Source organism: Hypanus sabinus, chromosome 7, assembly GCF_030144855.1.
Source record: "Hypanus sabinus isolate sHypSab1 chromosome 7, sHypSab1.hap1, whole genome shotgun sequence".
In the NCBI taxonomy this organism is placed as follows: Eukaryota; Metazoa; Chordata; class Chondrichthyes; order Myliobatiformes; family Dasyatidae; genus Hypanus; species Hypanus sabinus.
In genome coordinates, this window is record NC_082712.1 from 161,019,495 (window position 1) to 161,045,242 (window position 25,748).

The following is a 25,748-nucleotide window of genomic DNA, read 5'->3' on the forward strand; positions in this document are numbered from 1 at the left end:
CCCAAGGACAAAGGCAGCAGGTTCTTGGGATCATAAGACACAAGGCATACGAGCAGAATTAGGCCATTTGGCCCATCAAGACTGTTCCACCATTCCATCATGACTGATTTATTTTCCATCTCAACTCCATTTTCTTGCCTTCTCCCTGCAACCTTTGACATCTTTATCAATCAACCTCCACTTTAAATATACCCAATGATTTGGACTCTACAGCTGCCTTTGGCAATGAATTACACAGATTCACCACCCTCTGGCTAAACAAAGTCTTTCACATATTTATTTTAAAGGAATACACTTCTACACTGATCCTGTGCCTTGTGGTCCTAGACTCTGCCACATCTAAATACTGCCACTTGTAGGTTCTCCTTTAAGTTATACATTATTATGACTCAGAAATATAAAATTGATTCTCATCATTGGGTTCTTAGTTGCTTTAACAATTTTGTATTTTTGACTTATTTTGTCAAAAGTATTTTGATACAAGATTGTGAGTTGAATGAACTATTCCTGTGCTGCATTACTCTATATTATAAAGTGGTTGGTTGGCATTCATCTGTCTTGAAGGACAATGGGTTATAATGTGATCATCATCACAAGCCTGGGCAGAAAGTATGGAGATCCTGAGATGCCCAGCTGTGAAGATCCCTCTCTTGACCTCATCAGTGTAGTCTGAAAGGAAGCTTATGAAACAACACGCTTGGCACCAGATAGGCTGCAGGAACTGCCAGAAGGATGTTCAATGACATCCAGCCATCTGAGAGGCTTCACTTTAGATTTGCTGACTGGATTTACTCCTGCAGCCTTTGTCTCGCCTGAGTTTACCTACAAAGCAATGTGGCTATTTACCCATAGCTAGGTCCTATAGTAGATTAAATACTTTTGTTTTACTATGCAACAACTTCAAATAATAATGTCTTTGTGCTGTGTCAATATTCATCTCTACAGCATTTACATATCTGACACCTAAAATGGAGACCTGACATTAACACTTCAGCCGCTGAATACAGCTTGCACATTCTTCTTTATGCACAGAATGAGGGAATGGCTTGTGAGGTTAGTACTTATCCATTCTTAATCACCCTTGAAAGAAATGTGATGCCTACTAAGAAGAAAGAGTACCAAACGAGGCATTCCTGCAGAGATGCTGATTTGGGAGATAAATGAAAGTTGCTATATTTTCAAATTGGAAAGGTTTATGACTTGAAGAAGAACTTGCCAGAAAAAAAAACTTTCCTAAACATCTTCTGCTCCTGTCCATGTAATGGAAGATCTTGCAGCTTGGAAAGTGCCATTTAAGAAGCTATTCTGCCTTTGCTCAAAAGTTTTCTCCATTTCTTAAGATAGATAGATAATCAGTGTAGCTACAGTTGAAGGCAGTTTTATTATTCACCAATGTGTTACAGTACACAAGGAGCTGGTGGAAAAAAAACAGAACTTCTCAATATTCTAACTAAAAGGAGATTCAAACACTGATCCAAATTTCTTCAACTTCCAACAAATTGCTTCTAACTGACTGAAATGCACAAACAATATAAAGTGGCCACCCTGATGACAAAAGGTAGTTGCTTAATGAACATTCTACAGCTGAAAACTTACAATTAATGAGATCCTGTAATTAAGAGTTAAGGTAACAATCCAAATCAAGATAGACACAAGATAAGCCTTACCAAATTCTGCAGTATATTCTATGGGTCATCAGGAGGACTCTTACGTGATAGAATTTTGTCAATGGTTTAAGTTCAAAATATATTCATTATCAAAGTAGGTATAAATGATACAACCTTGAGACTTGTCTGCTTACAAACAACCACAAAGCAAGAAACCTAATTAAAAAAAGACCAACACCCAATGCACAGAGAAAAAGGAAAAAAAGATTGTTATTTGAGATATCAAACATAACTTTGCACCTTTTCCATTTATTGCTAAAATATGCAAATGGATATAACGGGTTGAGATGGAACCAATAAATGGCAAATCTTTACTCTTTTTGATGGGAATCATCAAGTATACTTGTTTAGGACACTATATTTGAAATCCACAGTCACAGCCATGCCTTCTTCAGCTTGAAGCATGTTTCAAAAATCTATTGATACTCAAAATTGATGAAGTCTGGACAGTGGACTCGGGTCATGAGTGCAATTCCCCTTTAAGAAAATGGAAGCGGGGATAGTAAGTAGGTCTGCAGGTACAATCAAAACAACAAGGCCTTAGAACCCCCACTCCCGTCTATTCTGCTGGCGAATGTACAGTCTTGGGAAAGCAAAATTGAAGACCTCAGAGTAAGATTGCAGTACTAGAGGGAGTTCAGAGACCGTTATGCATTTTGCTTCATAGAAACATGGCAATCTTCTGTCATTTTGGACACGGTGCTGCAGCCCAATAGTTTCATCATTCTCCGCAAAGACAGGATAGTTCAGTGCTTTAAAGATGGAGGAAGTTGACATATGTGTCAGTTCTGTCTCAGTCCTGCTTACTCAACCTGGAACATCTAGTGGTCAAATGTCATGTCATTTTTTTATTTGCCAAAGGAGTTCTCTGCCATCATCCTGGTAGCAGTGTATATTCCACCTCAAGTCAACGACAGGGAAGCACTGGTGGAGCTGAGCGCCACAATCATCTGATAGGAAACAACACATCCTGATGACTTCCCTATCATTATAGGAGATTTTAACCAGGCCAGCTTGAAGAAGTTTTTGACTTTTTCCCAACATATTACCTGTTGAACTAGAGGAGCCAACACAATTGACCACTCTTATACCACCATCAAGAACGCTTACTGTGCTTTGATAAGTCCGATCACCTGGCTGTAATTCTCCTCCCAGTATGTAGGCAAAGACTAAACAGCGCAGCCCTGATGGTGAGGACCAAGAAGGTATGGTCAAGGGAGGCAGAAGAGTGCTTGCAGGACTGCTTTGAGTTGCTGGGCTTGACAATAGTCAGGGGGTCATCTTCGAATCATAATGAACATAAGAAATAGGAGCAGGAGTAGGCCATCTGGCCCATCCAGTCTGCTCTGCCATTCAATAAGATCATGGCTGATCTTGCCATAGACTTATCCCTACCTACCTGCCTTCTCCCCATAACCTTTAATAACCTTATTATGCAAAAATCTATCCAACCTTGTCTTAAATATACTTACTGAGGTAGCTTCCACTGCTTCACTGGGCAGAGGATTCCACAGATTAGCTGCTTTCTGGGAAAAGCAGTTCCTCCTCACCTCAATCCTAAATCTACTTCCCTGAATCTTGAAGCTATGTCCCCGACTTCTAGTCTCATCTACCAGTGGAAACAATTTTTCTGTCTCTATCTTATTCCTTTAGTAATTTTTTAATGTTTCTATAAGATCATTAAAAGATCATTACTCATTCTTTAGAATTCCAGTAAGTACAGTCCCAGGCAACTCAATCTCTCCTCATAGCCTAAGCCCTTCATCTCTGGAATCAACCTGGTGAACCTCCTCTGAACCTCCTCTAGAGCCAGTATATTCTTCTTCAAGTAAGAAGACCAGAACTGCACACAGTACTCCAGGTGCGGCCTCACCAGTATCCTGTACTGTTGCAACATGACCTCCCTGCTCTTAAATTTAATCCCTCTAGCAATGAAGGTCAACATTCCAATTACCTTCTTGATAACCTGCTGCACCTGCAAACCAACCTTTCGGGACTCATGCACAAGCAGTCCCAAGTCCCTCAACCCAGCAGCATGCTGCAATTTTTTACCATTTAAATAATAATTTGCTCTTTTATTTACCCTTCCGAAGTGGATGACCTTGCACTTACCAACATTGTATTCCATCTGCCAGACCCTTGCCCACTCCCTTAACCTATCTATATATCTCTGCAGACTCTTCGTACATTTTGCAAAATTTACTTTTCCACTCAATTTAGTACCATCAGCAAACATATATACACTACACTTGGTCCTCTCTTCCAGATCCTTAATATATACTATGAACAGTTGTGGGCCCAGCACTGACCCTGGTGGCACACTGCTCACCACTTATTGCCAACCAGAATAACACCCATGTATCCCAATTCTCTGCTTTTTATTAGTTAACCAATCCTCTACCCATGCTAATACATCACCCCCAACTCTGTGCATCCTTATCTTATGGATAAGTCTTTTATGTGCCACTGTATTGACCGCCTTCTAGAAATCCAAGCAAATAATATCCTCCTGATAATAATATCACTCCTAATGAAGGGTTTCGGCCCAAAACATCGTCACTACCTCCTCCCATAGATGCTGTCTGACCTGCTGAGTTCTGCCAGCACTTTGTGTCTTTAAATAATATCCATCTGTTCCCCTCTAACCACTGCACTCGTTATATCCTCAAGAATTCCAGTAAGTTTGTCAAACAGGACCTGCCTTTGCTGAATCCATGCTGTGTCTGCCTGATGGATCCATTTCTTTCCAGATGCCTCACTATTTCTCCTTTAATGATATTTTCAAGCATTTTCCCAACTACAGATGTTATACTAACTGGCCTGTAGCTACCTGCCTTTTGCCTACATCCTTTTTTGAACAGTGGCGTGACATTCGCCATCTTCCAATCTGCTGGGACATGCCCAGAGTCCAGAGAATTTTAGTAAATCATTACCAAAGCCTCTACTATAACTTCTGCTATTTCTTTCAGTACCCTGGGATGCATTTCATCAGGACCGGGGGACTTGTCTATCTTTAGGCCCACAAGTTTACTCAGCACAACCTCTTTAGTGATAGCTATTGTATCAAGGTTTTCACCTCCTACTGCATCCATATACACCACAGTTGTCACCAACTTCATCAAAACCTGTGTGGATGAGTTTGTCCCTTCAAGAACATACTGAACATACCTAAATCAAAAGTTGTGGGTGAACTAGGAGATTCATAGTCTGCTGAGGGCTAGATCTGTGGCATTGTGTGGTGATCCAGAATTATACAAGTCCAGGAAAAACTTACAGAAGGCTATTTAAGAGCAAAAAACAATTTGATTGAGGATTGAGATGAAATTTGAATGCTTTGAGAAGTTGGTCATGGTGAGGATCAACTCCTGCTTAAGCAAAGACCTGGATCTGCTGCAATTTACCTATTGCCATGATAGGTCTACAGCAGATGCAATCTTATTGGCTCTCCACTCAGCCTTGGATCACTGGGACCATTGTAATACATATGTCAGACTGCTGATATTTGATTATACCTCGGCATTCAACACAAGCATACCCTCAGTTCTAATAAACAAGCTCCAAAATCTGGCCCTCAGTACCTTCCTCTGTAACTGGACCTTTAACTTCTTCACTAGGAGACCACAGTCTGAGCAGATTGGAAATATCATCTCCTCCTCACTGAAAACAACATTGGTACACTTCAAGGGTGCATGCTTAGTCCAGTACTCTACTCTCTTTCAGCACAAGACTGTGTGGCTAGGCACAGCTCAAATGGCATACATAACTTTGCCAATGATACAATTGTTGTTGGCAGAATTCCAGATGGTGATGAGGCGGCTTACAGGAATGAGATAGATCAGCTGGTTGAGTATCATAACAACAATAACTTTGTACTCAACATCAGTAAGATCAAGGAATTGATTTTGGTCTTCAGGAAGGGGAAGTTGAGGAAAACACTCCAGTCCTTATTGAGGGATCAGCAGTGGAAAGGATAAGCAATTTGAAGTTACTGGGTATCACCATCTTTGAAGATCTCTCCTGGGCCCAATATATTGATGCAATTACAAAGAAAGCACGGCAGCAGCTATATTTCATTAGGAGTTCGAAGAAACTTGGTATGTCACTAAAGACACAAATTTCTACAGCTGCACCGTGGAGAACATTCTAACTGGTTGCATCACTACCTGGTATGGAGGATCACTATACAGGATTGAAAAAGGCTCCAGAAAGTTGTAAATTCTGCCAGCTCCATCATGGGCACTAGGTTCCCCAGCATCGAGGACTCCTTTAAAAGGCAATGTCTCAAAAAGGCAGCATCCGTCATTAACACCGATCACCTCGGACATGCCCTCTTCTCATTGCTACCATCAAGGAAGTGGTACATTTTAGTAACAACTTCTTTCCTTCCACCATCAGATTTCTGGATGGACAAAGAATCCACAAACACTACCACACAATTTTTTCCCTTTCGTTTTGCAATACTTATTTAATTTTATTTTTATATGTACTTATCTTCTGAGAGCAGAACAAGGTAGTGTACACTCTGAATTGAATGGTTATTCAAGTAACAAAGAGAAACTTCAAAATACAATTCCAAACTCACTGGAGTTGTTCCCAAACTAGTGAAATTTAAGAGACTACTAGACAGGTATATGGAGGAATTTAAGGTGAGGGGTTATATGGGAGGCAGGGTTTGAGGGTTGGCATAACATTGTGGGCCGAAGGGCCTGTAATGTGCTGTACTATTCTATGTTCTTAATGTAACTTATATGTATTGCAATGCATGCTGTCACAAAACACCAAATTTCATGACAAATGCCAGGGAGCCTAAATATGTTTCTGATTGGATAAAATCCATAAGTATTTCATAGTGTTTTAGATGTCTCTAATCATACAAAATATTAACAGTTGAACCAATTTAAAAACAAATGGGCAAAGCTTGCCTAATTAAAAAAAAACATGTTAGAGGTAAGAAGAATGGCACTGAATGAGTTATGAGAAGTTAATGAGTTCTTTTATTTTTTGAGAGGTGGTCAATACTATTGAGGTCAGCATTTATTGAATATTCTTGTGAGTGGATTACCCTGATGACAGCTATAGAACAACCAGATTATTGTGGAATTGGAGTCAGATACAGCACTCACTGGCTAATTAGTGACCAAGATGAGATGTGATGGTGACCTGATATGTTCCTGGTTATCAATGTCATTAAGGATGATTGATCATTACCCATTTATTAAGTTATTTGAACTTAAGTTTCACCTCTGATACTTCAGGATGCAAACATGGTTTAATGACGATGGTTCAAGCCTTTGTGTACTATTCCATTTAACTTTCTACATTGATGGAGTACCCATAGTAGATTTTACATAGAAGCTACCTAACCACCATGGGAATTTTGAATTTCTTGTATGTAATTGCTACAAGAATACTTACCAGGCAGTATAGAACTTTGCAGCATTTTGAGATAATGAAAGAAGCTATTATTCTTTATGTAAGCATAAGTAAGTCTAGAAATTCGATACTCATTTCTATACGGCAATACAATAGCATTACTTACCTCCATTAAAACAATGGAAAGTTGTCAGGTTCTGGGAATTGTTACTTATTAATGACAATAGTTTTATTATTGCTATTTTAAAAGTAATACTTGCATTGAGTCTTTGTGCTCATTTCAGTATTGTTTTCCTTGTGATTTACACCTCAATTAGAAAGGTTAATGCAAAGTAATATTTAATCAAACACACATTTTTGAAACTTCCTTACTTTCATCAACAATATCACCATTATCAGTTTTCAAGGGCTGAAATTTCTTTTGGCTGCTTCAACTTACAAAATTTTTTTTTTAAACTCTATGATTTTAAGATTACTTGAAATTGTTTTCATATTGCCTTTCAGTTACAATATAAATATCTGTTCTGGCCTTTCATTGCTCTGTGACTTTTTTTTTCTAGTTGCCAGAGCCTGGGCGAGTTGTCTGTTTGCCTTAAATTTCTTTTTTGTTTTCTATCAGTCTTATGTCTTTGTTGAGTGGAATTTTGCCTTAAAGAAATATAAACTGGTTCATTATCACATTGTTTTTTTGAACCTCAAAATGGCATCACTGTAGCAACTAAACATTTATCCTGTTTAGCATAGTTTGTGTTTTGTCACAAGGAAATTAGTCTTATTCATATTTAGATATATGGCAACTGTAATATGTCCCTCTCTTTCAAGTAGTACCTTGAGCTTGATCACAGCATGACCTTTATTAAATGGAGAGTCTATTCAGTTCTGAAGAGTCTTGATCAGACTCAATCCAATGTTCAGTTTTGGTAGCACATTTTATTGATTTGGAATGTGAAGAGTACAGATTTACCAAAGTATTTTTAAGGGATTAGATTACGAAGACATTAATACTCAGTTTGGAAAGTTGGAATGATCCAGTCTAAATATTAAAGACATTTGATTAGTAGATTGAGAATAACTACTTCATTTGATGAGGAATCCAGAATAAAAAAGCAATATCCTAAAATTAGAACTATGCTATGCAAAAATAAAGTCAGAAATACACATTGTGTAATGAACATCTGGATCTCATTATTCTCAATGGCTGTGAATGCTGGGTTAACCAAAATTTCCAAGATTTAATTTAATACATTTTTATTAGTCAATAATACGAAGGATATGGAATAGTCATAGGCAAGCAATGTTAAAGAATAGTTCAGTAATTATCTAAATTGAATTGTGGAAAACACTCAAGGGCTGAATGGCCTATTACTACATTGTATCATGAGATTTTAACTAATTATACTGGATCAATACAATAATTATATTTCTGTTCTCCAAGATTAAGTGTACATTCACTAAACTAATCCACTCTGAATCAGATACACATTGGACTAGTAGCCATCATTTTATTAATCATATTAGCTCCCAGCTATGGTAGCCCCTTTCGCTTTGAACCTCCAAAAGGAACAAAGGTTGCAAACGTATCTGAACACATAATCAAAAATGTAACTATAAGTATCAGTATTATTACTAATTAACCAAGTTTTTTTGTTTTGTATTTAGTTGTGCATATTATCATTCAGAATTTACTTGCAAAAACCTAAGAGATTTCAAAACTGAATATTTGGTTTCATTGTGGTATAATTGAAGGATCAAAATTAATGTGGAGACTGAATAGTGGGATTCAATGAGAGATTCTGGAGGCAAGAACTTTAACTACCAAAATATCAGCCATGGTTGAATGAAAAAAAACACAAGATAACATAACACAAAAATAAAACAGGCACAAATCAAACAATAAACATAAACCCTGGCAACCCAAAAAACACAATCAAATTGGTAAATAGCAACAGAATATGAAAACAAAATTACAACAATTTGCATCACACATACATCCTTTGGTTATTTCACATTCATAGTACCCGAGCCAGTTGACTAAGGCACTGCTCCAAGTAAAAAATGTAAGTTAAAAAAAATCAGAAAACTGATGTCAAAGAGTTTTGAAATTGCTAATTTTGCAGTAAATCATTTATGATGACCAACTAACCAACTTTCCTAATTACATTCCATCTCTCCTTGATTTTGCATTTTTACTTTCTGGAGGCAGCCCAGTGGCCAATAACACCCTACACCATAAACAATAAGCTGCCTCAAGGGCTATAATTAATACTTCTGTACAATGTAAAGATGCTAGTAGGAAATGTTCCCATAGTCCTGCTACCAGCCTTTTTAGTTTAAATTTTCAACTTCAGTAATAGAAATAAGTGTTTGAAGAGAAAGTAGCACATTATGGAATATCTGAAAAAGGTATTGAAGACAGAAACTTGTCATAAAACATCAGGGAAGGGAGTGTTTCAAGAGACAGAAAGAAGGTTACCACTTTACATAATTCCATCTTCTTGTATAGCCAAGTACTTGTTTGATATTTTCTATTTTTTAAAATTGAATTTAATTTTATAAAACAGAATTGATTCATTCAGCAAAACTGGTACATGCCAAATTTATGCTCTACCTGAGCCTTTTTACCTTGTTTCAACAAAGCCTATCATATTCTTCTAATCATTCTTTCACATCTCATTTAATAAATTCTATTTCAAATGTCCACCATATATAATAACAATCAAGAGAAGTTGATTTGTTATTTCAGTAGACCTGAAACTGAACTGGAACAGCTATAACACAAGGCTAGGAATCCTGTAGGGAGTAACGCTACTCCTAATTCCCCAGAAGCCTGTCTTCTACAAGACTTATGGTAGCAGTGTGATGGAGTACTCTCTACTCATCTGGATGTGTGCATCTTCAAGAACACTCAAGAAGCTCATGTCATACAGGACATAGTTTAATTGATAGGAATCACATGCACTCAGTTCACCAACAATGCACAGTAGCAACAGTTTGTATCATTCATAGGATCAACTGCCAGAACTTATCATGACTCCTGAGACAGCACCTTCTAAATGCCATCAGCTAAAGGACGAGTGCAGCAAAAGCATATACGTCTAGAGGTTGCCCGCCAAGACACAGACCACCCTGACTTAGAAATATAATTGCCATTTCTTCATCGTTGCTGGGTGAAAATTCTGCAACTCCTTCCCTAACAGAATTATGGATATACCCACATTTCAAGGGCTGCAGTAGTTCAAAAAGACAGCTTGCCCCACCTTCTCAATGCAATTAGGGTTGAGCAATTAAATAGTGACTCAGCCTGCAAAGCACTAATTAGTCAGTACTGGACACATGGAAGATCACTGGTCTTGGAGAGTCAATGATGTGAAGCTACTATCCAAGGATAATGATTGAACACTTCTAAGTCAAATCACTACCAAATTAAAATCTAATACATTTCAAACCCAATTCCACAGCCCGTTAATGTTTGTGATGTGTTACCTTTGAACACCATGATCATCATCCACATTAGAAAGGACGTCTTTCAAGATTAATAGGGAAGACATATCTACCTACACGTTGCTTTAGGTAACAGTTTTGCTGTTTTACTTACTGCATCATCAAGCAACTTTCCCGCACTCTTCTTTCCAGATTTAGTTGGAGATGGAGATGGGGATGGTGTAGAATGTGACTCTTCCTGCTCAATTTCTTTTTCTAGTTTGACCAGCCCTGATGGTTCTACTCCAAACCTGAATTTCAAATGAAAACAATTCATGTCATCTGCTGCTAAAAGAATTGAAATATACAAACTTAAACTTCCACTTTCAAGAAAGGTAGCTCAGTGTTGATTTGATTGTATGGATTGGTACAGTGTGTGTGCTAAAGCATATGATTTTAATTTAATTGTTTCTATTCATCTGGAATGCTTGCCAAAATTTACATTAACTTTGAAACCTCGGTGATATTGACATGATAGACATTCCTCAGGGATGGAAGCAATTATACAAAAATGTACAAGCCGGGGTAAGAAATGGTTTGCGAGTTTTAAATCTTGATGTCAGAATAATGATGATTATACCAAAGCTTTTTAAATGAAAGGTTAAAGAAGTTTATAATCTCATGGTGGAAACAATATTGGACTATATAATGACAATGCACCAGTGACCTCAGTTCACAGTCAGAAAAATAATGCATGTCATCTTTTAGCTATAGGTTGATAATAATCCGTTAGCAGTTGTAGGATTATCTTGCACATCAGCTGTTTCAGTTTGAAAAATCTCAAACTCTGGATAAAGAAAGTGGCTTTTACTTATGAAATCTCTTTTGGAAACTAGCTGCACTTTAGGTTGATTAAGGCCATTTAAAGAAAGTAATAAAATATAGCTCCATATACTCAGCACAGTGGTTCTGTGATAAATCTTGAGAATAGGAAAGGAAATGATCAAGAAAAATGGATTTTGATGGAGTTTCCTCCCAATCCTCATTCCATTTTTTGTACTCTTTTTAATGGTATCCTCCAGCAATCCCTTTAAGAACTGGTGGTTAAGTAGCTTAAGAAACACGTTTTCCTGTTTGGTGCCTGAAAAAAAAGGCACTCTGCCAATAAATTCCCTGGCCAATCTGCTTTTGTTGAGTTTTGAGAATGATGGGAGAAACACCTGTCATTCCTTTTGATATGGCACTGGAACAGTTTACATAGTAACTCAGCTAGATTAAGAAATATTAAGTGGAATAAATATAGTGGTTTTTAAAAAATACTGTCATAAAGTTGTTGAGTGGATGTAAAATACCAGGGAAAATGTTTTTGCTCTTATTTATATAGCAATTTATTGCACTTCTTAATTATCACTTTCCTAGTTCAAACAACTGATATATACACCCATTACTGAAATGAAATTTCACATATGTCTGGTGCCTCATTCCATTATTGAATGCAAACCAAAATGGATTTGACATATGGCATTGATTCAACCATTTCAATGTGCATGATACTTCACTGAAGCTGAAGTACAGAGTGGATATTTTCTTTCTATCCATTAAAGCAGCAGTCCAATAGTGGCACCACAGCACTATACATTTAGTTCACCATTTCAGTTACAGCAGAGTGGAGCCAATCTTTGTAGAAAGGAAAAATGGAAAAAGAAAAACAGCAAATTTGTAAATGATCTGCCATTTTGTGCTGACGTATTCATGATCACTCAAACTATATGCATCAAAAAAAAACAAATGAATGGAGCCTTTGACTTATTCCATGATAAATTAAGCAAACCATCATTGAACAATCAAAAAACATTGTATGTATTATATAAAACATATGAAGAGTACATTGTAGGACTATCTTTTATGCTGTTTGTGGTCAAACAACAAAAATGTGAAGTTTCAATAGAGTAGATTCTATTCATTGCTGTCTGGTTTAGATAAATCATTGAAATCAACACATTTAATAGGAACAAAGAATCAGATATAGTCCTCAAAACCCCTTACACCTATTCCACCATTTATCTTCAAAGCCGATCTGTATCCAAATCCACCAATTCGCTCCAGCTTCTTATTTCATTATATCCTTAGCTATCAAAAATAATGCCTTCAGATTTAAAATTATAAATTAATAACTTGAAGATACAGATACCGCAAATCTGAATTAAAAAAAAAAACTCTTAAGAACTCAATTCAGGTACCATCCATGAAAAATCAAAGAAGCTCTTTGACACACTGAGTAATAAATGCTGACACAAGAAACAGCCCCATAATTTAATCTAAAAGTCTTGTGAACCTGTGCTGTCATGCTTACAATGTACACTATGATGCAGTGTCTAGAATCTGAACATCTATATAGTGTTTGGTATTCTCTTGTTAAAAAGGCTAGTACTTTAGAGCTTTTCGTTTTTTAATATATTACTTGACTTACATACTTTAGTGATCTAAGAAAATAGACTCTTAAAACTCTTGAGACTTGCATTATTCTTACCTTTCCAATGTTTTAAAATTATTTAGATTGATATTATTTTAGTCTAAAGTTAAGGATTAGATGCTTCTTTCTTTCTTTTTCAATCTTTTTATTAAATTTCATATATATATAAAAAAACAAAGCATGATAATGAATAGATTACAAATTCAATAAACTTGAAATTACATTAGTAATAGGATAATAATATCCTATTAAACATCAATCAACAAAAAGTACAAAAATCAATCAAGTCTATATAAATATATATGAAAAAAAACAGAAATAATCATCAAAAGAGAGAAAAAAATTGAAAATATATAGAAGAAAATATATATTGAAAAAAAAACTAAACTAAACTAACATGGGCAATAATAACAGTTTATAAGTATGTGATAGTGTCAAGAAAAAACTCTGGAACTCCATACCTGAACAAGAATAAGTAGAGAAAAGGATCTGAAATAGGCCAAATTAATTCATATGAAAATGTCGAATGAACGGTCCCCAGGTTTCTTCAAATTTAATTGAAGAATCAAAAATAGTGCTTCTAATTTTTTCCAAACTCAGATAGGAAATAGTTTGAGAGAACCACTGAGATGTGGTAGGAGGATTTACTTCTTTCCAGTTTTGTAATATAGACCTTCTGGCAATTAATGTTACAAAAGCAATCATTCGTCTGATTGAAGGGGAAAACTGATTACCATCTTCATTTGGTATACCGAAAATTGCAGTAATAAAATGGGGTTGTAAATCGATATTCCATACTGAGGAAATGACATCAAAAATGTCCTTCCAATAGTTATGTAAAGTGGGACATGCCCAAAACATGTGGGTCAATGAAGCCACTTCTAAGTGACATCTGTCACATTGAGGATTGATATGCGAGTAGAATCGAGCAGGCTTATCTTTAGACATATAAGCTCTATGTACAATTTTAAATTGTATTAAAGCATGTTTAGCACAAATAGAAGAGGAATTAACCATTTGTAAAATTTTTTCCCATTTATCTGTTGATATATTATATCGAAGTTCTTTTTCCCATTCTTGTTTAATTCTATCCGATATTTCTGGCTCTATCTTCATAATCATGTTATAAATAAAAGCTACTAATCCCTTCTGGCAAGGATTAAAGGTAAAAATCAAATCTGAAAAATCCAATGGAGTTGAATTGGGAAAAGATGGGAGAATTTTATGTAAGAAATTTCTAATTTGTAAGTATCTAAAAAAATTAGATTTAGGTAATTTAAATTTGTTAGAAAGTTGATCAAAAGACATCAAAGTACCTTCAAAAAAAAGATCACAAAAACATTTTATACCTTTCCTTTTCCATATGCTAAAAGCTTGATCTGTCAATGAAGGTTTGAAAAAAAAAATTAAATAAAATAGGGCTGTCCAGAACAAAGTTTTTCAGATTAAAAAATTTATGAAATTGAAACCAAATTCGTAGTGTATGTTTGACAACAGGGTTAGATATCTGTTTATTGAATTTAACTAAATCAACAGGAAGAAAAGAACCAAGAACGGAGAATATAGAATATCCCTTTACCTCACTACATTCCAAATTTACCCACTGTGGACACAATGGTGAGTCCAAATCTAGTTTCCAATACGTTAGGTTACGAATATTATTCGCCCAATAATAAAAACTAAAGTTAGGTAAAGCTAGACCACCATCTTTTTTAGATTTTTGTAATTGCCTTTTGCTTAACCTAGGGTTTTTATTTTGCCACACAAATGAGGAAATTTTTGAATCAATGTTATCAAAAAAAAATTTAGGAATAAAAATTGGTAAAGCTTGAAATAAATATAAAAATTTCGGTAAAATCATCATTTTAATAGCATTAATCCGACCAACTAACGATAAAAATAAGGGAGACCATCTTGTAGTAAGTTGTTGAATTTGATGAAGCATAGGTAAAAAATTCAGTCCAAATAAATCTTTATATTTCTTGGTGATTTTTATACCTAAATAGATAAAGTTATCAGTAACAACTTTAAATGGCATCCTGTCATTCAATAAGGTTTGCGCATTTAAGGGGAATAATTCACTCTTATCTAAGTTTAATTTATAACCAGAAAAACTACCAAATTGAGCCAACAAGGATAAAATAGCAGGAATAGACCTATTAGGATGCTTATCTACATTAAAATCCATTGTCATTGTTTTGCTCAATCACTTCACATATCAGCAAATTCATGCAATTTTATTCATTTATCTACATTAATATAATGAATAATTGATTCTCATGGATAATAAAGGCCATTTCCAATTTGATTACAAAGACAATTTCACTAATCGGTCTGCATTTTTAACCAGGTCAATTCATGAGCTTTAGTTATAACTAACTGACTCTTAAGGGGATCTTATTGAAGAGCTACATATATTTCTGTCAACATTCCCCTGTCAATATTACTTTCCCAAAAAGCTTGAATATGTCTGTTAAATATATATTTTTCAAATATCTTTATCGTGAATAAACAGCAGTATATAAACACAAAAATATAAGTTGGTTAATGTCCGAATAAAAGTAGCTTGTTGATTTAACTTAAGTTGCATGTCAACATCAATTCACATGTCATTGAAAATCAATTGTTTTCTTGGCAGTGACTTAAAAATAACCCAAGCCTAAAGTGTGCTCAGCAGAGACCTACTTGCGGTTTTAAACCTGAATAGAGTTTTTATTTTCTTGAAAAACTTCATTCTCATCCTATGAAAATATTCCAAATCCAATGTAAATAGTGTAATTTATCTGGGCCATAAGAAGGCTTTGTTTTTAAACAATTCTGTAGTACCAGTCTCAGATCAGTAGCACAATTTAACTAAAACCCAAGTTATTGTTCCTTTAAGTGAGGGTCAAGTGCTGAATTGTTAGCTTGTCTTTCCTCCCTCCTGGTAAAACAGTGCAAGTCAGTGCTACAAATAGTAAATCTCATTTTCAATGTATTTTCAGGCATATACAAAGTGAAAATGTAACAGAGAAGTGATATAAAGAAACATGATTAGAAAATACATTGGATACCTTTGTTCATTTGTTAATTCTAGTTTTCAGTCACTCTCCTGAATACAACACAATCTGTCCAAGAAATGAGTTTATGCTAAACCATTTATCTGAAGCATAAAATGTATGTCTTTAAACTTCCAATCAGAGTTTGAATACAAGCAGATGTTTGGTGTTGTCTGACTTCTGAATGTGAATATAAGCGGGTGTTAGATCTTCAATCAACTTATCTGCAATGGGAAAGCTGTACAAACAGGAAAGAAAAAGACAAGTACAATAGTGCAACTCTCAATTCTGCACATTTGGGCTGAAGTGGAAAGTAATGTTTTTTAAATTAGTATAAGATGGAGATGTGTTAATACTCACTGAATATAAAATGCAGGTTTGAGAAATTTTTGTCATAGCTATTGATTCACATCAAAGGTATGTGCAGCAACTGCTAGAAAATAATAAAAAGGTTTAGCTTGGCTCATCATAAATGGTAGTCAGGGTAACAAGTAAATAGGAATGAAACAATAACTAGTTTAAATCATATTGGTCCACATGTATTTCATTCCTGCATAAATGAAATTCTAGCTGCTTTCTTTGGCGAATAGCTCATGTGGCCTGTTTAATGAAAAGTCAGCCAGTATTACCATGATTGCTTAAACTGGATATATTCCTTTCCTGTGTGTCTGGAGGGGCTGACATGCTGTAAATCTTTTTATTCTCATTGGACTTCTTTCTGTACCTGGCTTCACACTCACTCATTACACAAACGGTCTGCTTCTGTGCAGGAGCCTGCTTAACATCAATTTTTATGATTTAATTAAACTAACAATTTTTCATTGTTTCTTGTTCAGAAAAAAAGATCTAAACAAATAATTGGTATGAATAAAACTGAAAGATACCTTGCAATTTTTAAATCTAATCATTGAATGTGGAAAAATCATTAACACAAGGCATAATACAGCTATGGCAAACAAGAGAAAATCTGCAGATGCTGGAAATCCAAGCAACACACACAAAATGCAGGAGGAACTCAGCAGGCCCTGCAGCATCTGTGGAAAAAAGTACAGTCGACGTTTCGTGTACTTTTTTCCACAAATGGTGATTGGCCTGCTGAGTTCCTCCAACATTTTGTGTGTGTTGCTATGGCACCAGAAAATAAAGAGACTACAATTAAGAAATTAACTTTTTAAATGATTAAAAAAAGGTATTTGAAGACCCTGACCTGAAGTTATACGCTGACTTCGGTTCTTTGCGGGAATGGGACCCACTCTGGGGGTTCCATAACTGGCCACTGTTTGGCACACCAAGGGTTTGGCCTAAGAGTCCAGCTCGAACTTGGAAGCCAAAGATCTCAGGGGTCTGGAGACGGGTGGATTGATGGTCAGTGTCATGGCAGGAGACCCATGTGTTGTCGGGTGAGTCAGGAAATCTGCTGTGAGCCCAAAGACCTGAGACCTTTGTGACCTTCGGGCACAGAGCTCGGAAAAAGCGACGTAATGAACTTAAAACATTGTAAACCAGTGAGTTGTTTGTCATGTCTCCCTGCTTGCTGGTGAAAAACGGAGACACCTCCTTCTCCCTTATTAGGGAGAGAGAGAATCTACAGTATGCTGGATGAAATGCGAAGTCTTTGGGATAACTGCAAATCTGTGTCTTTCCTATTGCTGACTGCTCGGTGGTGGTACCGATGCTTGCTTTTTATTGCCAGTGGGGGGAGGGCCGATTGTTGCTCGCTGCTGTTTAAGCATGGGAGGAAGGGGAGCTGGGGGGGGGGGATACTTCGGTGTTCTTACATTTATCTGTTGTTCATCCTTTGGGGCACTTCTCTGTTTTTGTGGATGTTTGCGAAGAAGAAGCATTTCAGGATGTATATTGAATACATTTCTCTGACATTAAATTGGACCTTTGAACATTTGTTATTGAACTGCTAAAGATGAAGTACTTACATTGGAAAGGCTCTTCAATGTCCTTTTAGTTAATACTATCCATAAGGAGAAGGACCAACTAAAATAATCACATTTCTGTAGCTATGTACAAACCACCTCAAAACTTCACTTCATTTAAGTTACTCATACAGGCCACTCCAACAGCACCTTCCACAGGACAGCAAGCACTGGAAATATCATCGCATGCAGTTTACCTTCCAGGCTGCACACCAACCAGACAAGGAAATACAGTGAATTCTGATTAATTGGGACACATTGGTACCAGTACATTACGGTCCATTAAGCAGCTGCCCCAATTAGCCAAAGTTTCATGGAAATAGTTTTTAAAAAGTATTAAAAAGACAAACTACCATTAATTGAGTAACAAATTATGTATTTAAATGAAGTACAGAACAAATTAGAACACTACCGATACCTCTACAGTACTATAAAACTGTGTATCAGTTCCTAATAATTATCAGTGTAGGAATTCATCCAGTGTATGGTGCTGTGTTCTTTTGATTGACTGTAAATGAACAAAATCAGAGCAGACACCTAGTGCAGATAATGGACTGCCTTCTTACAGTGCTTTCAATGACTGCTTCCCCCAAATCTTCATTTTCATTGTTACATTCAAGATGATTATACCTTCAAATTCTTCATAGTTCTTTACTAGTAGTGAAGTTGCTTCATTTTCACTCATGGCTGTTTTTGGCATCTCCAAGCCTGAATGCTTGAAATTGCAGTGAACAATCAGTTCTGAATTGTCTTGCTGGTGATTTCTCACCAACACAAACAGATGCAACTAATGCTATTTAAAAAGTTTAAATAAAGCATGTTGTAGTGTCTAATGACCACACAAGTACACACAATTGACACTAGTTAGAAACTGTTTGACAACAGTGTCCTGTCCCAATTAAGTGGTATAGAGTCCCAAATAAATAAATTCTGGCTATTTTCTTGATGGATTTTTCTTCTTAGATTTATCCTAAATAAGTAGCTGTCCTGATTAACTGATGGCACAATTAACCAGAATCCACTGTATATTGCTGATTCATGATTACTGCTGTGTTTAAGATCCCGAAACTCCTTGTTCAACAGCACCGTGGAAGTAACTTCACCAGACAGGTGGCAACAGTTTGGGGAAGGTTTCTCACCACCTCCCACTCAAGTAAAATAGGGGCAGGCCATAAATGGTAATTTTGTTATCAATGCCCAGATTAATTTCTTGCCACTCTTTATATATTAGTCTCATCTTTCCATCCCTTGTGCATTTATTCTTATTCTACACGTCGTTGATACTTTCCGTAATTCAGTACTCCTTTGAATTACACCTATAAAAGCAAAATTCTTGACAACACCAAGCTACTGCCAGCACTGTCATTAACTCTACCAATGTTTTATCCTGGATTTCAATGAAGGAAAAATAAGAGCTCGATGAAAGAGGAAAGGTGTTTGTATGTATCCATGTATTAATCAGCACAATATTTACAATCTGGGAATTGCTTTATTTACAAAGTGGTTAATGTTCCAACAAAAAATATTGCATTAGGGAAAGAACTGTAAATCAAGCAGGGTCTTCCAAAGAAGTTTCAAAGTAAGAACTCTGTATACAGTTCTGTGCTCATCTAGTCAAGTTTATTGTCATTTCGACCATAAACTGCTGGTACAGTACATAGTAAAAACGAAATAATGTTCCTCCAGGACCCTGGTGCTACATGAAACAACACAAAACTACACTAGACTATGTGAGACAGCACAAGGCTACACTAGACTACGTAAAACATAAAAAATGCACTAGACTATAGACCTGCACAGGACTACATAAAGAGCACAAAACAATGCAGAGCAGTACAGTAATTAATACACAAGACAATAGGCACAGTAGAGGACAAATTACAATATAATAATAAATGATGTAGATGTCAGTCTAGACTCTGAGTATTGAGGAGTCTGATAGCTTGGGGGAAGAAACTGTCGCAGTCTGGTCGTGACAGCCCGAATCCTTTGGTATCTTTTGCCAGATGGCAGGAGGGAGAAGAGTTTGTATGAGGGGTGCATAGGCTCCTTCACAATGCCGTTAGCTTTGCAGGTGCAGCATGTGGTGTAAATGTCTGTAATGGCGGGAAGAGAGACTCCGATGATCTTCTCAGCTGACCTCACTATCCGTTGCAGGGTCTTGCGATCTGAGATGGTGCAATTCCTGAATCAGGCAGTGATGCAGCTGCTCAGGATGCTCTCGATACATCCTCTGTAGAATGTGGTCAGGATGGGGGGTGGGAGGTGGACTGTTCTCAGCCTTCGCAGAAAGTAGAGACGCTACTGGGCTTTCTTGGTAATGGAGTTGGTGTTGAAGGACCAGGTGAGATTTTCCGCCAGGTGAACACCAAGAAATTTGGTGCTCTTAACAATCTCAACGGAGGAGCCGTCAATGTTCAGCGGAGAGTGGTCGCTCCGTGCTCTCCTGAAGTCAACAACCATCTCTTTTGTTTTATTCACATTCAGAGACAGGTTGTTGGCTCTGCATCAGTCTGTTAGCTGCTGCACCTCCTCTCTGTATGCTGACTCGTCATTCTTGCTGATGAGACCCACCACGGTCGTGTCATCGGCGAACTTGATGATGTGATTTGAGCTGTGTAATGCTGCACAGTTGTGGGTTAACAGAGTGAACAGCAGTGGACTGAGCACACAGCCCTGGGGGGACCCCGTGCCCAGTGTGATGGTGTTGGAGATGCTGCTCCTGATCCAGACTGACTGAGGTCTCCCAGTCAAGAAGTCTAGGATCCAGTTGCAAAGGGAGGTGTTCAGGCCAGGCAGTTTCAGCTGTCCAATCAGGTGCTGAGGAATGATTATGTTGAATGCTGAACTAAAGTCTATGAACAGCATTTGAACATATGTGTCTTTTTTATCCAGGTGTGTGAGGGCCAGGTGGAGGGTCTCGAAACATTTCATGATGATGGATGTGAGAGCAACGGGACAGTAGTCGTTGAGGCAGGTCACTGGGGACGATGGTGGCGGCCTTGTAGAACATTGGATCAACGGCGCTGCTCAGGGTGATGTTGAAGTTGTCAGTGAGAACATCTGCCAGCTGGTCTGCACATCCTCTGAGCACTCTGCCAGGAATATTGTCTGGTCTAGCAGCCTTCCATGGGTTGACCCTTCATAGAGTTTTCCTCACATTGGCCAGGGTAAGACACAGCACCTGGTCATTGGGAGGAGGAATGGTCTTCCTTGCCACCACATCATTTTCCACCTTGAAATGAGCGTAGAAGTTGTTCAGCACATCTAGGAGGGAGACATCACCAGCACAGGCAGGTGATGTTGTCCTGTAGTTGAGATGTCCTCAATGCCCTTCCACGTGCAACGCGTGTCGCAGCTGTCCTGGAAATTGCTGTGGTTTTGCTGGGCTTGTGCATGCTTTGTCTCTCTGATGGCCTGGGACAGGTTGGTCCTCGCTGTTGTTCGGACTGCCTTGTTGCCTGTTCTGAAGGCGGAGTCACGGGTCCTCAGCAGCACATGCACCTCCAAGATCATCCATGGCTTCTGGTTAGAGCATGTAGTGATGGTCTTGGACACAGTGACGTCATCGATGCACTTGCTGATGTAGCTAGTCACTGATGCCGTGTACTCCTCTAAGTTGGTAGAATCGCCATCTGTTGCAGCCTCCCTGAACATATGCCAGTCAGTATGCTCAAAGCAGTCTTGAAGACCAGAGATGGCTCCTGCTGGCCAGGTTTTCACCTGCTTCAGAACTGGTCTGGAGCGTCTGACGAGCGGACTGTATGCTGGGATTAGCATAACAGAGATGTGGTCTGAGTAACTGAGGTGGGGTTACTCAGTCCATGAAATTCAGTCCAGAAAACCAGAACACTTAAAAATACCTCAACGAATTAACCCCTAATAATGGAATAATAAACAAACAATCATATATATTTTAGTTAGTTATTAAGTAAAACATACAAAATCCTAAGGAGTCTTGACAGATGAAGATGTTCTCTTGTGAGGGAATACTGGACCAATGGTCATTGTCCAAAATTTGGTCATGGCACAGCTCATTTTATTTTTATGGGCTTGAATTTTTTTAAACTTTCTTCTTCAAAGGCTGGTAGAAGCAGCATCTTCTTTAAAGTGGATTATTAATAAGGAGGCAAAAAGTTACTGAGATTAGACATAAACTCTAAATAGAGGTTGCAGTCAGATTAGCCAAGATCTTAAAATGGCAGAGTGGTATACTTCCTAATCTTAATGGTGTCTTTGCATGTTGAAGTGGTGATGCGGGAAAGTTAACACTGGTGTTCTGATGGTCATAATGCTGATGAATTCAGATTGTTGATGGCGAGCAGTCTTCCCATGGCTGTTTCAGGATGCCTAATGAAAGAGGTTTAAAGGTGTCAATGGACATCTCGATAGCTTTCTTTGTCATCTGATGAAGATCCACATAGCAAAGACAGCATCTTCCATCATGTGGCCATAACAAATGTTGCATTCCATTGTAGAATAGTTGTCTTTAAAACTAGCTTTCTCTTTCTGGTTGTCACAAAATGCCTCCAGAAACATTCTCATAGTAATCTGCCTTAGAGATGGTAGCAGTGTTCTGTCAATAGCTTCTTGTTCCTCATTTGACTTCCATTGCTCAAGCTCCAACAAATTTGTATTTGTGAGCTTTTCCCAAGCAAGGTTAGTAAATCTTGCTGGTCGTTCTGATCTACTGTACCTCATCAGACCCAACTTGCCAATTTGCCACCATTCTCCTGGAAAGGTTTTGAGTTCATAAACCCATGGGAATCATACACATTATTTGATCATACTTTCCTCCATACACCATTCATTGTTGCATATTTTACGTCATCCTTAAAGACATTGATGTCATCTATGGCTACCTTGATATTTTACTTCTTCCGAATTTCCCAAATGGCATGTTTGTCACTACAACTCAACTCCAAAATAACATACTACATCATGTGCTAAGGATTATAAGCCTTCAACAAAGCAACAGAACACTGATCCAAACATTGATACAATGAAGAGGTATAAAGGGGCAGGAATGTTACCTAGATATTGTTGGGTAGGTTTTAAGTCCAGGGTCTTTATCAACAATGAACAACACTCTGTTCTATAGGACATCAATATCATTTGAAGAAATGGGAGGGTAATTGTGTGGTATGAACTCATAAGAATGTTATCAACATCTAGATTTTGGTGTTAGATAGCTGCACAACTGGATATACTCTTAAAGCCCTCAAGCTAATTTAGAGGTAGAAGAATGTGAGGCAATCTCAGCACCCTTGTCATTTGAAACAGTTTAATCTTTCCTCAAGATTTGTATTTATGCAGGTTTCTATTTGAAAGAATCCTGTGCCATCAATTTATTTAGGAAAGTAGCCATCTTTCTGTTTCAACGTTTTTAGAAATTGGTCTATCACCATTGCCCTTGCTGCCAGCTCTATATAAGATTTAAAAAGTCTCACTTTTTCTGTAGAGGAAGTACCAGTGATGCTGATCCCCTAATTGCATGCATAATCCTCTTTTTTTCCCCTTTCCATTATAATATCTCTGTGCTTCAAAACACATAATGAACTTCCAGAATAACATTCTCATGCAACTAAGAGTTTACTTGTAATAATCTACTGAATACACTTCCACTGTACCCAATGGAGCTCTATTTTCATAGATGCAGTACATTTCAAAAGTAGTTAGTATGAATACACTACTTAGTTCCAAAAAGAGTTTGTGAAATAGAACCTATTATGCCTAGTAGTTTAATCTACAATTTAACGGTGTTTTATCAATATATCGTAGCTGTCCACCTAATTGATAGAAATCTTGACACAGCTGTACAGCGTCTTCATTTGCTGTCTATTACCTATAACAGTGGACTGGAAGCTCTTAGAATGTTTATAGAACACACTAGAAATAGGTTGAAAAACTAATGATTGTTTAATCATTCTTATAAAGCTGTAACCACTGATTATTCCTCATTCTCTCTGCATGCCAACATCTAAGTGAACTTGTTTGAAGTGATAAGCAATAAGGCGACAGGAATTATTATTTCCGAGAGGACTCGTGGAGAGTGTTGCGGATGCCAGTAGCTGGGTCATGATCATCCAAGCTTTTCTTCACCGAGTTGGTTTAAATGTAGTGTGATTCTGTCAGTTTTAAAAAGCTGGGTAAATATTCCCTTCAGCAGCTCCCTCCACTTCAAAATCCACAGGGTTCTTTCAAGTCCTTGAAAGCTAATCCTGACTCTCAAGCCAAAAGCACAGTGAGGCCAGTGCCAAGAAAAGATGCAATATATTGCAGTGTGAGATGTGCTCTGTACCCTGAGCTTTGCTATTACATTGACAGGACCACTTTGAGTGACTCATGTGAGAACGTGACCAGCCTAGGTAGTTCAGTGATATCTGCAAATTCATCAAGTGAAATTATATTGTCTGAACAGAACTCCAATACAACATGTGGACTTAAAAAAATATACAGTCTCAAACCATCTTAAAACAACTCATCCCAATAATCAGAAATAGAAAAAAATACAAGGATTGTTCATTCTCACAAAAAAACTCATAAATCAAGGATATATTCCCCAAAGGTTAATGTGTATTGTGAAGATTCCTAAATCTAATGTTTATAAATTGAGAATTATCAATACATAGTATAGGCTCAACCAGGACATGCTTTCAATCAACTACCTTTTCTGTTGATGCATCAGCAGTGGGAAAGATCGTTTTTTTGGCTCCTCACTTGCAAACTACAGCCAATACAGAAACAACAATGCACATTTATTTTGAAATCAGAACACAGCTAACTATTACTTTATTGGTGTCTTTCAGCCTAATGATGGACATATTCACTTGAAGTATCAAAAAACTAAACACCTTTATATCAAGCAATTCACGACCACTTTGTTTACCAAAGAGGATCGGTTTGAAAGGGGACAGCTGACTGGATTACATACAATACCAACACCTTAATGACAGCAAGCATGGAACCCAACATCAATGGTAAAGTACGCAGATTGAGAAGGATTCATTTTCATTAATATACAAGTAGCCATAGAGCATCGCAACAGAATAATTCAAGGTGTCTAAGTTTTGTCTATGAAATGACAATTCATATTGCTATAAACAGAAGAGATGAATACCTGCTCTAGTTTTTCTTTTACTGGATACTGACATCAGCAAAAGACAACCTTTTCAAAAAGAATGGGAAATGAACATCCTTATCCTCCACCTCTTATCTGGAGGAACACACTAGAGTGGATTCCGGTTAATTGGGATGCATCTGGACCAGCACATTTTGGGCCAGTTAAGTAGCTGCCCCAATTAGCTGAAGTTTCATTAAAACTGTTAAAAAGGTATAAAAAAGACAAGCTGAGTAACAGATTATGTATTTAAAAGAAATACTGAACAAATTAGAACACTACCAATATTACTGCAGTACCATAAAATTATGTATTAGATTCTACTAATTATCAACAGAGAAATTCATCTGTGTCACATTATTTTGACTGTAAATGAACAAAATCAGTGCAGACACCTAGCTGAGATAATGGGCTGCCTTCATACAATTTTGTCAACAATTATATCCTCCAAATCTTCATTTTCATTGTAACATTCAACATGATTGTTGATAACCTCAAGTTCTCCATAGCTCCAAACCTGCTGAAGTAGTGAAATTGTTTCATTTTCAATAATGGCCATTTCTGCATCTCCGGGCCTGAATGTTTGAAACTGCAGTAAGCAAAACAGCACTGAATTGTATTACTGCTTTTTACTTGACAACTATCAGTAACAAAAATCGCTGTGTTTTGGTGCAACTGATGTTATTTAAAAACTGTTCACTTGAAGCATGACGTTGTGTCTAACGGCTA

The 25,748-nt window shown here is 37.2% G+C and overlaps 1 protein-coding gene across 7 annotated transcripts in view; it reads right to left on the bottom strand.

Moving 5' to 3' along the window:
- Positions 1-25,748, bottom strand: part of LOC132397356 (growth arrest-specific protein 2) — a 167,963-nt gene that overhangs the window by 41,520 nt on the left and 100,695 nt on the right. For all 7 annotated transcript variants that reach the window (XM_059976024.1, XM_059976020.1, XM_059976022.1 and 4 more), the window contains one exon: positions 10,636-10,771. In XM_059976024.1, coding sequence (XP_059832007.1) covers positions 10,636-10,771 — 136 coding nt within the window. The remainder of the gene's footprint in view (positions 1-10,635; positions 10,772-25,748) is intronic.